The sequence below is a fragment of the Phaethon lepturus genome, unplaced genomic scaffold (genome assembly GCF_000687285.1).
Source record: "Phaethon lepturus isolate BGI_N335 unplaced genomic scaffold, ASM68728v1 scaffold53301, whole genome shotgun sequence".
Classification (NCBI taxonomy): domain Eukaryota; kingdom Metazoa; phylum Chordata; class Aves; order Phaethontiformes; family Phaethontidae; genus Phaethon; species Phaethon lepturus.
Window position 1 is genome coordinate 14,046 of NW_010518079.1, and position 16,243 is coordinate 30,288.

General features: G+C 38.5%; 1 protein-coding gene across 1 annotated transcript in view; it reads right to left on the minus strand.

The window, feature by feature from the left end:
- Positions 1 to 14,659, minus strand: part of PIAS1 (protein inhibitor of activated STAT, 1) — a gene marked incomplete at its 5' end in the record, with an annotated part of 19,526 nt that extends 4,867 nt beyond the window's left edge. The window contains 7 exons of the mRNA XM_010296581.1: positions 1,181 to 1,341; positions 6,704 to 6,777; positions 8,275 to 8,380; positions 11,528 to 11,662; positions 12,350 to 12,440; positions 13,889 to 13,936; positions 14,575 to 14,659. Of these exons, the coding sequence (XP_010294883.1) occupies positions 1,181 to 1,341; positions 6,704 to 6,777; positions 8,275 to 8,380; positions 11,528 to 11,662; positions 12,350 to 12,440; positions 13,889 to 13,936; positions 14,575 to 14,659 (700 nt within the window). The remainder of the gene's footprint in view (positions 1 to 1,180; positions 1,342 to 6,703; positions 6,778 to 8,274; positions 8,381 to 11,527; positions 11,663 to 12,349; positions 12,441 to 13,888; positions 13,937 to 14,574) is intronic.
- Between the last annotated feature and the right edge of the window lie 1,584 nt (positions 14,660 to 16,243).

The window sequence follows — 16,243 nt, forward strand, 5'->3', positions numbered from 1 at the left end:
AAATAACGTTCTCCCTGGGATGCTACAATTACATCACCTAGTCTCCAACATCCCCACCTGGCAACACAAGAAGAAATAAGGAAAATACATTGTTTTAATTATTACTACTCTTAGTCTTTACTATTTTAGGCTGAAACCTAGAACAAGGAACCCCACAGTTCTTTGATCCAAAGCAGAGGACCTGTAAACCTCAGGGTCCATGAATCTAAAGCAGCCTGTGTGACCCCTGAGTGTCTCTTCAAAGAGCTTTCTGCAAGGCCTTAAAGGGGATCCCAAGTAATCTTATGCTTCCCTGGCAGGTCACCAAAACAAAGCACACACTCACTAAAGACAACCCAATCACTGTGAGGTGGTTTTCTGGGGTTCTGTTTGTTTCAGGGGGGGTTGTTTTGCTTTTTGGGGTTTTGGTTGCTTGTTTTGGTAGGTTTTTTGCTTGCATGGTTGGTGGGGGTTTTTGAGTAAAACATTCTGAGCCTATTCTCAGAAGACTCTACTTGTTCTCGTCCTTTATCCCACTTGAAAGAAGGTTCCTATCTAAGGAATTAAAATGCAAACCCAGGAATACATACTTGGCATTTCTTCATGGAGACCAATACTAGACTGGGTTTTTTTAATGTTCTGCAGGTAGGCAGTACCAGGGCATCAATCTCTGTGTCACTTTCTATATATAGCAACTCCCCAAGTGTGAAACTGTACATGGAATTGTACATGCATTTGGGGGGTGGCAGTATTTATTTGATCTAACACAAATGTCTGCTGTCAACGATGCCAGATTTGTACAGTTGCTCCATTAAAAGAAAAGACAACATGTGCTGTTTTCACCTACGGATCTGGCACTATGGAATACTGGAGAAGAAAAAAAAAAAAAACAAAACCCAACAACAAAACACCCAACCATTTGATGCGGGATACCTCAAAAATTTAGCTAGGATTGGAAGGAATACCTTTCATTATTATTAACTTTAACAGTTTGATTTTGACCATGATTCTTCCAGAACACTGGATGAAGAGGCACCTGGTTAGTAATTCTTCACTTTACCAGGGAAATAAAAGGACACAGTAACATAAAACAGGCCACAGCCAGATAACAAGATTTCAGAGCACTGGATTCTGTGCAGCACGAGAACAGTAAGCAGAGAGTGTAAGGTACATCCTGCACTTTGATTCAAGTTTTACTTACCCATCAATAATGAGATGTTCATAGGGAGCCTTCTTGTCGCAGACAGGACAAACCCAAGTTGGTTTCTTTTCATTCATTTGAATATACAGAGTGGCATCAAAACACTGCAGGTGTGAACAAGTCAGGGCCCTACATGGTATAGTTAGCCGCATTTTACCCAGCTTTAAGAGAAAAAAATAAAACAAGATTACATCATCTTGGTAGCCAATTAACAAACAGGGCTTTTCTGTCTGAAAAGAGACAAAGACAGGTTGAGTTTTACTCCAGAAAGAACTGTCACTAATCCGAGTCTTGATTAAAATACATGCCACATACATTATTCTCTCCTCTGTCACGTGTAGGTTTGATTAGAGAAAAAAGTTACTTAAAAAAAAAAAAAATCACATTTTTAACTACATTTGATCAAGGAAACTGAAGACTACACCCCTTCATATTCCTGTAACATAATACAGAGTCCACCTGTAACATACCAGTGTCCTGGACGAAACATGAGAAGTAATTTTTCCCCTGCCTTAGGATTTTAAAAGTTGATAAACGTGGGTCAGTCTTCTCCTATTCACTCACAGTTAAACTGTGTATTCAAACTGCTGTCCACATTTCAGTCATCAGGGCACTACTAGAACTACTTGCTCAACTTCACAGTCACAGAAACAAGCATACAGAAATGCGGTTGCAGGATTACGGCTGATTTCCTGACGTGTTTCTTTAATTCCACAATTTTCACTTCTTTCTCCAAAGAACTGTCAGAAAGTGACTACTCACAAACTAAGTGACACGTGTTAACTATTAAGAAACTATTTTATTCTACTCTTGCTGTGTGTATATATATACACATATACACATATAACACATATAACTACACTATGAATACAGTTGTGAGCTAACCTGGAATGTCACTGCCTTTTTCTCACGTAGAATACAAATAGCTAACTACCCCCTGTAATACCATCACATCTTTTCAAGAGCCTGCAAATGTTAATGGAAGATGAGACAGGAGAAAATGAGTTCTAAAGCACACTTTCAGATGGGGACCATCCTTTCCTTCAAGTTTGCAGAAAGGCTAGGACAGCGAGGTCTCGCAGGCTAGTGCAAAGTTCCCACAAGTTTAATAAACAAAGCACAGCTGAGTGCTTAAGCGGAGCAGATAACACAAGAGTGCTACACACAAAAGGCATTTAGGCTAAATAGTGGAACAGGAATATCTTGACTTGGATAGATAGATCAACACTAACCCAGACCACACAACATTAACATAGGATTGCATTGAATGCAAAATTGATTTGACAGTGAAAGGCATTTCGTATTAATCTGAAATCAAAAAATTTCCTCTCCTCAAAAAAAAAAAAAACAAGCAGGTTTTTTCTGGCAAAATGCTTACACTGCAGTTTAGGAGGGGCTTTAACTGACCACACTAAAGGTAAAAAGCAGGAATCTCTCCAAGTCTTTTTTAATGTGGGAATAGTCTAAACAACAACAAACCAATTATTTATTAAGAACAACTTACACTGAGCATTTTGAAGATACATATATTTGACTAAAATATACACAATGACTTCATTTGAAAACCTTCAGCCAATTCTACCAGTGGATAGTAGGAGGAACTGTTTTTAGTACGGCTTAAGCAAGCATCGTGGTCATGCATACTGATTCTGAGCAATACAAGATGGGTGCCACAGGATGGCACTCAATCTCAGAGTATCAGAAAACTAAAAACACTATCAAGAACAAAGGCTCTACTCACAAGCCACTACTTCCTCCATGATGCTTGGGGATTTTTTGTGGGATTTTTTTTTTTTTTTTTTTTTGCATCCCCCGTAAGCTGAAATCCCTGTACCCCACTCCCAGCAAATTCAGCTAGACTGCAGGATCTTGCTTATTTTTCTTCCCTCTGGCTCTCAGTCACTGTCACAAAACTCACCACCAGATGGGAGAGGAGCAGAGAACCCCCAGGGGAGCCCGCAGTTATGGTGGCGGAGAGCTTGGACTGCAGGAGGTGCTGTATATGCCATGTGTTTGGCACCCCCTCCCCCCAAATCCATGACCAAGCACATTATTTCTATCACATAATCAACCCCCAACAAAGCAAGGCCCCCTGATCCATGTCTGTTATGAATTCTTATCTCCCAGATGGCAGGTCAATGGCTCATCTGTCTTTTGGGCACAATAAGAGTCTCCTAGCTCAGCCAGGATCAAGAGTAAGGGTACCACAGATAAAACCTTCTGTGTGATGCAAAATAAAAATAAGGAAGGTCAAAGACACGTGCTGCCGGAAGACCATAAATACCCACCTCCTGAGTAAAAAAAAAAAAAGCATATTTAAACCAGAAACATTTTCACAATCTTTTGGCATAAAAACTGGCCTCTAACTTCTAAGCGGCAGTCAAATTTAACCAAAGCCATATGCAGATAGAACCAGCGCACTCAGTGTTAATAAGTTGATGTCTCCTTTCCCATTTTTGGCATTGAACATCTTGGATCAGCTCTGCCATACTGGCCAAGCTGTGTCAGAACTGACAAAGGAGAAGGTCATAAAAGCAGGGATGCATCCCAACTTCTGAGAAACTGTGTTTCCCAACACTGTTACTGCTTTGATTCCTGCCTGTCGGCAGCCAAAAAAACACTGCATTAATTTCTTTTACAAGCGTACAAAACACTGCTATCTTTTTGTGATAGAAAATACAACCAAAACAAGAGTTAAGGATTTGTAAACAAAGCTGCAAAATCTACAGTAAAATGCGATATTTTGAATTTTTGTTCAGTTACATATTTGGTCCGGCTGCAGAGCCTGAGGATTTATTTATTTTTATTTCAAGGGAAAAAAAGAACATGAATTCAAGTGTCTTCCTGAAATACAGGCTCAGTCCAGCCCATTTGCCTGCTGTATCTTGGACAGATTCAGCCAATAGTTAAGGACAGCTTTTTCTCTGTACTCCACAGTCTCAGAGGGAGAGCAGGCCTCTGTGCTAAAAAAAGCTCAGCAGCAATCCAAAACAAATTCAGAGGAAGCAGCCTCGCTCTGCACTTTTTTCCAGGGCAAAATAAAGGTTATAAAGTCTAAACCTGCCAACCCCATCCAGATATGCAATTCCATGTATTTTATTGAGGTAGACACATGAGAGAATCACACCTGTAACAAATGAGATGGGAGAAGGGCACCCTTACATTAGCAGAGCTAAAGATACATCATTCTTTAATTTTTGGTTCTGCTGTTGGGACACCAAATCAGCATTTTGAATGTGTACTTTGAAAGCATACACTGTCCACTCAAGCATTAGAAAAGCACAAAATATTTACAAATAAATTCTCTCTGAGCCAAATGTTTACAAATTAGCAAGTAAAAATATGGAGGCTGTAATAAAATTACATTCAGACCCAAGGACAGTCTGAATCATGCTAATAACCTTTCTATTCACAGGACAGGTTGAAAGGTGCAGTCTCTGTCCCAACAAGCTTTTGCAATGATGGATTATTCCAAGAGCTACAGTGAAATCAGCACTGAATGAGGAACATACTGGCAAAGTAGTTAAGTACCTATGTTTTGTAGACATCATTAAAATGAAATAGAAACAAATATGCTCAAAATAATCTGCTATAGGCTTTGCTTTGTATGCCTATCAGAAAAGTAGTAAATTTTAAAGAGGAAATATGGACAAAGGTAGGACTTCTGAAGAGCTGCATCCTAATGTCCAATTGTTGTTTTGTTTTTAACCCTGGCAGAACTATGAGAAGGCAAAACAGAATTTGACATCTTTAGGTATTAGCAAACTTGCAGTCCTAAAAGCAATACTGTAGAGGCTATTCCTCCTCTAATACTAACTCATCTGAATCGCAATCATCAAGAAAAAAAAACATGCATCTAAAAGCACTGCAGAAGAACTTTTATCAGTAGTGGAGGCAATCAGGACAAACAGAAGTGTGTCAGAAAACTCCCATGGAATGATCTATAAAGCAGCGTAACTGCCTGAAGTGGCAGTTTTGACAAATCAAGTATGACTGAAGTAAAAATCTGTAATTCCAGAAGGTGCATGAAGATTAATTTAAGATAATGAATTACTGCATAGGCACTTCTAAACTCTTACAGCCATTCAATTCCTACTAACGGATTATTATTTTTGTCTGTATTTAAGTGGTAAGAATACTGTGCCTAAAGAATGACAAAAAAAAACAACTGGACTATCATTGTGCTTTCTAGAATAACGAAGTACTAACAGCACAACAAATATTCAACTGTAACAACTCAGCAAAATAAGCTGCCAGGTGTGGATCTGAAATACTTCTGCATTCCAAATCTGCAGCAGTTTCGACGTGACGTGTAAGTTCATAGGTTTATAGGATTATAGGTTATGAGGTTCTACGTTTACAGAGCAATTTTATTTTGTAAATGCAATCCCCGTGTCTTTCTTACAGATAAGTTTTATCTTCCTTATAAATGTGTTATTATTTAGCTAGCATCAACGTTGATATGGAGAAAGCCTTAAGATTGACGATCATGATAATACCGCATTTGAAAGATTGACAATTATCTAATACATATATAAAAAGGAACCACAACGACAATTGTGCTTTTTATGAAGCAAAGCTTATCCATCTAGAAGTTTATCTTTACATTGGTAGAATTTAAGAAGATATGGACTAAGCTTCAATTTTGCAAGAATAAAGTAAGTCAGTTTTCTTAGTTAGATTTCAAAACTGAAAATTCTATGTCAAGCTTGAGCAGACTGAACCAAACCAGGGAAGAGATGTACCCTTAATCTTGAAAGGAAGTTAAGAAGTTACACTGCAATAAAGATATTGTGTCAATCGATACAGACAGGAAGTATTCTGAAGGTGCACAGTACTTGAAACAATAGCACTGAGTCACAAAGATAAAGTGCACACAATATTACTACTGTGCAGTTCAGCCAATGACAACAAAAACCCAGGTATAAACCACTGCTTATCCCTGCAACAAAGTGGTTAAAAACCAACAGGCCAAGACACAGCATGTCTCTGCCACTTCCACATTCACTGGAACTGCATTCTCCCACTTCAAATTTGGAACAAATTCTATTTGAACCACCTCTAGAACACTGCTTAATTTTTAATCTAAGATTATTAAACACTCAAAGTGCACACGTGCATATAATCAATTTCAGTTAAAGGACATTCAATTCTTTGGCTGCAGACACTGGCTGAAGAGCTATTTTTAATAGTCAGATTCACCCACCTTACCACTGACTGTGGTTGTATCACAATCAAGGACCCAAACTGCCTACTCAGATGATCTAGTGACAGATTTAAATGTATGCTTACGTATAATTTTGAAGAGCGTTTTCAAGTTAATGGAATGCTCGTTTTCTCAGGGGTATATCACATGCTTAAGCACAGTGATGGCAAACTTCAGCACTGGATCCTATCCCCACAAGGTTAACACACAGGTGAACACAAGCTAACCTATACCAAATACATGTCTCAGAACAGCCACATTTTGATCAGAATCAGTTTTGAGGGAATTAAAAAAAAAAAAACAAACAAAAAACTTACTGGACAAAGAAGAGAAACTCTTAAGCTTGTTGTTGCTATTTCACTGTCTGGATCGGCAGTCAGCTTCTCTTTAACTGTTTTTTGAAAGAAAAAAAAGGTTTATTTTACAGCTGATTTAACACACAAACGGGATGATAGAGAAATAAAACAAGTCTGAAACTGCGTGCTAAACTTTCAGTTTGCCGTATCTACTGGAAGGAAGCAGCAGTAACTATTGTTTCAGACTCACACAATAAACATGTAATGTAAGCAGTCTTTACTCTCTAGAAAGACCATAAATGACAAGATTTAAGAATGAAAAAAGCAGGAAAAACTCATATTAAACCAAGATCCCTAGAAAATCTATTTATACAGAGATGATTCTTTTCATATACATGCAACTTTGTACTTGAAAGTTATTTAAAATCTACCAACAAGATGAGCCACATTAACTTGACTGGTAACTTCAAGCACATTAAAAAAAAAAAAAAAAAAGACACATGGACAAGCACCACTGTAAACCTCCGAAATACTCATCAAGCAATCCTGTGATTTAAAATTGAAAAGCAAATTGAGAAATATGAAATCAAAAGTACTCTGGCAAAATTCGGGACTTAAATAGCTGCAGTGAAATATCAGCGCTAGAGAAGTCTTTCATCTCTACCCATCCTTTTCTTTTACTTACACGGACCGTTCATAAGCAGTCATTGGTTAAAGGAACAAGTCAGTTCCATGTTCTTCCTGCTCTATGAACCACACCTACACACCCTCATTCTCACCTTGTATACAAAGCAGCAGTAAGCCACCTGGAAACTCTCTAGATTTTTGTGCATTTAAATCACCACACTGCATTAGCACAAGCTAATGCCCAGCACTATATACCACTGGCTTTGTAGCATTTACTGGTGGACTAATTTCTTCCCTTTGGAGAAGGTCCTGTGCTGCGTACAACATATGTTATCTGAGCATTAAAGAGTATGACCAACAGCTGTCAGGTGTTGGTATTTTCACCTGCTCCCTGAAAAAGAAACATGCAGCAGGTTTTGCTTGCATTTTTATTATACAAACTTATACCAACATCTACTTGTCAGAGAAAAGAATAAAGCAGAAAACCTCACACTTAAATTCGGAAGGGGGCTGGGAAGAGTAGACACTCTCTCTCCAGGAGCTCACTCCGCAATACCGTGCCAAAAGAATAAAAAACCGTGTTGATGGAGACTTTCCTCCAGCATGTCAGCATCAAGGTTCAGCATCAGGCACTTAGTTCAGCTTGCTTGAGGTACTGAATTACCAGTTAAGTATATAAATACAGTTGTTCTATTCTGAAGAAACAAAGCCAGTATGGCTGAACTGAAAGAGATTCTCTTGCATTTTTCCCTTCACAGTGTCAACAGGGTTCCTGGACTGGCTCCTAGTACAAACAAAGGCCTCTGAGTCTTTGAATTGGAACTGAATACAAAGAACGCCACTATCAGATTCTCAAAACCCAGAGAATTGTAGGAAGTCCAAACCTCGGTTAGTACAGTCCTATTTCAAATCTCCTCTTACAAAAGCTATTTTTCCTTTTTAAACAAGTAGTACATCAGACATACTTAGTGCTCTAGAATGATCAGGGTTCCGTATTCCTTTTGCTCGCAACCTCTGCAGTAACACCGTAGAGGACAGCTGCTTTACAAGATAGACTGCCATGGAATAGTTCTAGAAAACACAACAAAAGATCAAAGTAAAAACTGTTTTAATCAAAAGATAGCTTGTATTTTATACAATGCTTATGCAATTCTTTATGTGATTACAGGGCACTGTGTTTCTAAAGCAGTTACATGAGTTTAGATGGCAAAGCTTTCAGACTAGAGAAAACCCATCGTGCTTCAGAAAACTCACAGGGCTGGAGCTTTAGAGGTGCAACAAAAGTGACTTCACGCTTCACTGAGATTAGATTTAGCTGCAAACCGAGCTATTAAAACAGCATTTAGGACACTTCTGGAGTTTTACATCTAACTCAGGGCATGCAGTCTACAGCCCATTTCAGAAAGGCAATTTTACATCAATGTTAGGTACTACAGTTGTGTCAATATATTTAAGGGAAGCTGTCAGGTCAAATATGATCAAAACTTTTTTTTTTTAATAAAAGCTTATTTTGTTTTCAAAATAGGAAAATCAGCAGTGATGCCGCTTCAAAAGCGATACATAAAGAGATACATCACCTGCAGTATTTCTTACTCTGGAAGAACTGTTCAACTTTCTTTTTCTTGCCTTCCTTCACTTGCTGTCTATGAAATGATAACGCTACTTCACTGCCAAAGCTTAAAAGAAGGCAGTTAAAGAGTTCAAGACTTCAGTGGGATCAAGATGTACTCTAGTGAATCTAGCCGGAATGGGCAAGAAGGCACCGCTCCCAACTGTCTGTCCTTCCCTTCTGGAAGAGGTTGGGTCATTTCCCTGCACCGGTCTCAACAGAACAGACCATGCAAATGTTACTTATCATGTGACAGCAAAAGTGTCAGCAAAAAGCCAGGGATGCTCACTTCTGCCACTACAGAAGATAATTTGGCACACAAGCAGGTCAGATGCCGACCGAACACCTACCCTGCCAGCTCCCCTGTGAGCAGGGTAAGCCTTCCCTAGAGGGACAGAGCAGGAGTGGCAGGAGGAACGGCTCCTCCTGGCATCGCTAGCTGATTTCAAACCACAGTTTGAGATTCCTGAAGCTCTCATTTTTCTTGTAAACTACTAACAACAGAAGGTAATAACTGTCTTGGTAAAAATGTGATATTGTACTATGCATTCATCAGCAACACCCCTTTCTCCCCGCCACCCCCCAAAATGGAAAGGACAAAATTTGTGTTCTCATGTTAGGGTACATCAATTACTTTTTGATATAAGCAGCATTTGCTAAACCTGTAGCTGCACACATACACTTTAAATTGAAAAATGAAAGGCTTCCCCCAGCAACTGCCATGTATGTTTCCACTAACAAACCAAAAAAATCCATACAATTATGACATCTACCATCCTTTATTTAGGATGCCACCAGAATCCAAAGATGGGATTTCAGTAATATATCTTACCATAAAATTACACAAATTGAAATAGCATCAGAAACACCACATTTTAAATATTTTATTCTTACAATGAATGCCTCTCACATCGTTAAAAATCACTACTGCTTTAACTTGTTTGTTTAATGCCTCAATTACTATAGAAGTTAGAAAAATGCTAATTAACATCGAGAAATTATTTACCGACAGCTTGAATCTACAAAGCTACGAACTTGCCCAAGGCATCTTGTACAGAAGGCTCTTGAAACAGATTGTGTAAAAATCACAATTATGACTTCAGGAAAGGTAGAGTACACCAGTTGAGACATGCAACTGACTCTTAAGGGAAAGGGAGGAGGGGAATTCAATTTTTGTACTGTACAGGCACATCCAAATATAAAATAATTCCTCACATTTAATTGTCAAGGTCTCAAACAACCACTCTAGGAAGCTTTACATCTCATGAGTGGGGAAGTTCTGACTGGCATCTAATTCTCATGAAATACACTAAGAATTTGCCACTTCAGTTTTGTATTCTAAGCTAGAAGTTAGCCAATATGTTTTTTATAACTGAAATACCTACAGAGCCTGAGAAACTAGCCAGTTCACAAGAGACGAGCTTAGAGTTCACACAGACTTGTCACATTTCTTTTCCCTAAATCCTCACTGGTATTCTTAAGCAAAAGTGCAGCACTGTATTCAGAGTAATAACCAGGATTCATCAACTTGCATGCAGGCACTTCTGCAATGTAAACCAAAACAGGTTCATTTTTAAATGCTTATTTCAGATACCTGCAGTTCTCATTAGATAAGAGGAGGTTTTAAAAAAATCATTCAGCCATCATTTATTCTATACTCTGAATGGAGACTGTTTTACGCTCCACAAGAAATCCATCATGAAATACCATCATGATGTTTTATAACTGGCTATTGTGCACAATTGGGCTGTAAGCATTTTTCCACGCTGGTTCAGGAATCCTGGGCTTTGCGCACTGACAAATTCTTGGACAAGGTTTCATCTCAGGACAATTCTCGGGACTTCTAAAAACAGGATGGTTGCAATGGCAAAGCCACCGTTTTTCAAGTACATGTTGACTCTGTAATGTGTATCTAGCAGGCTTTTTGCCATCACTGAAAGCAGTACACTAATTCACGGGCTAGTTTATTGAAGTAACTTTTTGTAGCATGTTCCAGATTTAATTAGTCCAGTGGAACATCAGCAATTTTATAATACCAATTGTAACATTCTCCCACAGACACAAAAAAGTTATAAAAACATGACATTTTAAATATTAAGTATAAAGATAGCAGTTGCAAGAACAGAAGTGTAACAAAGACAAATTGAATCTCCTGGGCCGTGCTGAGTTGCTATGCTTTGTGTCCTCACAGTTCTAAAAGACCACTCTGTACTGAATGTCACATGTTAGTTACCAGTGGAAGCCAAGGCAAGGTTTGTCAAGTCCCTAAAATCAGGAAGAACTTGCAGTCTGAAGTTAAGACAAACAAACAAAACGGTTTTCTAGGATGTCTTGATCTTATTATCTAGGCTCTCAATGAGTCACAAAGACAGGTGAGCGGGGGGTGAAGACTGAGAGACCACACCGAAAAATTTGAGGGCTACTGATCTAAGGCAGCATGTCATACCTGCCTAGCATAAAGTAACGAAATCACAAGAAGGAACAGTCTACTGCTAAACGATGAAGTATTTTCTGCACAATTGAGCTTGCTTATCTTTCAAGTCTTTCAAACAGAGGCCAAAGCAGAAACTAATAAGCTTTAGACAGCATTATGTACCAAAGTTACTTACTCTTCCAATTTCTGCAGTCCATGAAACAACGATTGTGTTTGGTACCGTCGTAGATAATCTGACGAGTGAGGTAATGTTGATTGGTCGGCTAGGTCGCTTTGGTTCAACACCATTTTTGGTTGGTGGAAGATAGCCCTAGAAATCAAAGTATTTTTTGCCCTCAGAAAAAAAAAATAGTGCTTTCGCCGCCTTTCCCTCTCACCACAACTCTGCCCCAATAAAAGCTGTGTGTCACCTGAACCAGGCTCCCTCTCCCATTTAAAGATATATATAGATATATAGCGAGATATATGTATCAGACAATGAAATATCAGGAGTTTTACAAGCCCTTTCTCCTTACACGGAGCCTCGTACTTTCCGCATCCTAACCCTGCCCACCGGAATATTAAAAGGCACCTTTGCCATCTCTCCTTTCTCAGCAGTCCTATTCAACCTGCCTGGCTAACATTGCCCAGTCTAACCCCGTGCGCTACCCCAGTACTGTAAGCTGGTGTTTTTCTCTTTAGTCTTGTTGGTCAATAATGGTCTATTCCCTGTACAGACAACCTCCAAAACAGAGTCCAATTTCAGCCAATCTCATGGGATGTTTATCAAACATAAAAATTTACTGTCACATTTTTTGAAAATTAACCTTTTGGATCTACTGGTTGGCCTCCTGAGAAACAATTTACTTAACTGTTTTTTCCATTCATCTATCCATCTTTCATTCAAATGCTTCAAAATGTGAAAACAAATGTTAGGATAAATTCTTAGGCTAATTTCTGACAGACTGTTCCTAATAATGCTATCCAAATACATATATCAAAATAACATCTTACTTACTGGAAGGCTGCATGGTTTCCCATTTACTTTCACACACAGATTGGGTGGGAAGTGATCTTCTTGTGGACAACTGGTTTCTGATAAACAAAACCTAAAAGCAAAGAGCTTCCATCATCTTTCACTTCTAAAGTGATTTAAAGATCACCTCTTCCTAAGAAGAAATTTTTTCTCCCACAGAGTTATGAAAGTATGACAAATCTTGCTAAACACAAATTAGCTGTACAGATCATTAAGCAGGAAAGCCCCCCAAAATCAAAAGTTTGGATCAATGTGGCTGTAGGTTCCTCCTCAGATTTCTTAAATTCCTCAGACTGACTCATTCAGATATGCAGGTTCCTGTTACAAAAGACAGATATCCGAATTTCTTTCCTACCATTTCTCCAGCCTGACCTTTTGATACAAGACCAGGGTTTCACAAAGGACAAAACATACAGTCTCTTCAAGTGTCCCTCCTCCAACTTCAATAAACCAGCTAGCTGCGTAGCCACAGCATCAAACTTAAGTTCAGACAGTTTTATTTACTTATGTTCAGATGGGCTTATTTGCTGCTGGCACCAAAATAAGACACACCCTTCCTTGTCCTACGAAATACGTGTAGGCCAAGATCGAGGACAATAGGCATTCAAAGGACCAAAAAGAGCCTCTCAACTCCACTAGCTTTCTTCCAGGGGACCTGCCCCATCCATGCAAATGTACCATCACATCAGGGTACAGCTATTCAACGCAGCTGAGCCAAACAGGCTGCTGCTCTCAAAAAGGGGAAGCTTTCTATCCCAGTTTTCCCTCATGCCCTCCTCATCCTGTTGTCCATCTGACCCCACACCAAGCCAACCTGAGCTGCCAATCAGCAGACTGTATCCTAACAAGTAAGACCCAAAAGCAATCACTTGCTCTCTTGCAAGTTAGCAGCTCACCATGCAAACATGGCCAGGGGGACAAAAGGCAAGAGAGCCATTTTTGACAGGAGCAAGCTCTGCTCACAGCCCTCTACAGAATTCCAGGGATACACAGGATTTAATCAACTTACAATACATTTGTCAAAACCTCTAAAATAACCAACAGGTTAAGACTCAATCTGGTGATTCCCAAAGTCTTGCCTCCCATTGCCTAAAGAAAAGTAGACCTTGGGTTGCCATGCCCAGCAAATACTGTGTTTGACATCTCTGCCAGGAAAAATAACGCTCCCTGCATGTGTATTTTGAAGGCCCAGGCACTTGGAATCTGACAGATGTGGAGTTAAAGAAAGGAGCCTATGCACAATCTAAAATAACGAATTGAAGAAATCAGCTGGCTATAGCTAAGTACATGCAGTGTTCTGACATGTCAGGTATCAAGCCACCAGCAACTTCAGGAAAACTGCATGTAATAAGGACGAGTCGTTAAGTCTGCCCTTTTCAAAGCAGCCAACGGCAGGCTTTTCTCAAGAAAACAACAGGATAAGACTCTTCTCCACAAAGGAAAGTCTGACCTGCTGGGGAGCATATATCTGATGTATTTAAAAAAACTCCAGCATCAAGAACAGGCAATACAGACACATACCTTAGCTGGACCTGTACTGTGAAGTCACATTTGGTCCCAGAAATATCCCTAGAAACAACATAACAGAGGTTAAAACATATCGTTTACACAACAGGTTCATCAATATTTTCTCAGAGTTTGCGGTAAGTTCAATGTATGTAAACCACACTTCCCATTATCTATAGCGTATACCACACTTCCCTTCTGGTCAGTCAAACCACCACTCTCAATGAGACACACTAAAAGGTACATTTTTTTTATTTTTTAAGGTAAATAAACCAACTACAGACTCATCTGACATCTACCATTTCCTTTTTTTCTTCTACTATAGAGGAAATTCCGATGTATCACTATGAAACACCATCTTTATATAGTGAATAAACATAGAACTCAACAAAGCACCTGACTGATGGTGAGAAACGGCTGCCAGAGGAGAGTTATGTATTTGTACAGCACTTAGTACAAGAGAAAACAGCCCAATACTCGCTGGACAGTGGTGGTATTTAATTTTTTCTTCCTCACCCTTTCCCTCTCCATCAGCATACATACAAAGGAGAAAAGAATTCCCCAGAAGAGTATTCTCTGAGGCACTACGCACACTTCTGTGTTCTTTAAGATCACGTTTCAAATGAAAGGTATGGTAAGCCAGTTCCCTTTTTTATTTACTTTTATTTATAAATACTGTATTACTGATCAAACTCACTCACATTGAACTGCTGATTTGCTGCACTTGTTGTGGCGTCAGTGCAAATGCAAAGCAGGTTTCTCGAAATCGCTGACTGTTATCTGATGCTAGAAGAAAACAAGAGATCATCACTTTAAAAACAGCAAGTAGAGAATAATTAACAGAACGATCTCCTTTCATTGTTGTGTCCACATATATATACGCACACATTTTTATAGGAAGCCAAATAGTGTGACACACATCTGTTTCTGTAAACAATTTTAGAGCCAACAAGAAAGTTGCCATTTAAACACTCCTGTAAAGAAAAATACAATAAACAAACTTTATATGCATATAAAGTATACATAAAAAAAGTGATATAGATAACAGCAAAGCTGAGACAAATCAGCTTAAGACTTTCTATCAGTCATGGTAACTTACCACTAAATATTCTTTGATATGAAATTAAAAAAAAATCTTAGGAATTCTCACCAATCACTTTTCTATTTCCTTAACGCACAAGATCATGGATTAGCCTGTGAAAGTATACAGAGTGACTGAAGTACAACACATGCAACTTCTCACATTTCAGTAAGATGCTTTATGGCATTAAATGCACCAAATACATAATATGCAAACAACTCGTGAAAGTATGAAATCTGGTTTTAAAGTCCTTCAACTCTGTGCCATAGTGCTCCGTAACAAAATAAACTGTACGTAAGAATTAATGCACCTGCTGAAAAATCAAATAAATGTTAATCGTCTCCAAAACAGTGCTTATATCTAAAACACATCCCTTCCCCGGGGCCACAGGCACCACTGCAGTACAGAAGTATACACAATGGCAATGAAAACGTCATTAAAAAAAAAAAAAAAAAAGAGATAGAGAAGCCTCTCCCCCGAGAACTGCTTAACATGCTCATCAACACATGTATTGAAGTGAAAGTTGTAAGAAGCTTGCCATTCAATTTTACTATTCTTAATAATTTTATAAGGTTATGAATAACTATATTGTGTATTAAACACTCGATAAATTTACCATTTTTTGTTTTACTATAAACACTTCCTGACTCATCCTTGAGTGACAGATGAGTGAATACTTCAGATATTTTGTTAAAAACAGCATGTGGTAGGTTGGAACCAACAATAGAATAGACATTGACTTAGTATAAATATTAACAGCAGCAATCTCACAAAATTACATTTCTATCTTTCTTGTATGACAATGCTGCAAGATTTGTACATTTTATTACATTATATGCAACAACCACCTGCAGTTCATTATCAGTTGCTCTAAAGCTAGATGGGCAAGAATAGGTAATACATACCAAACAGCAACTTCTGTGAAAATACTAGCAGCAGCAAATATTTTTAAAAGTATTAAGTTATACAAATAACGTTTTATATTTTTATATGCATATATTTCCTTTTTTGTCAATAATAAGTTCTACAGTAATGTCCGAAAACACCATGTGGGCTAGGTGCAGCACGCAGCCTCAAGTTCATGTTTAGTTAGATGCTCATGCCTACAGTATCCAGCATCTGTTTTTATTTTAATACATTTGCAATTACATTTCTTCAAATGAGAAGCACGCAGGGCTTCAGATGACAGCCAGTCATGTTATCACAATGTAAGAATTTGCCCTAAATATAAACACAATGTACACAATTACCAATGAAAATCAATTACAGAATCACAGAATCACTAGGTT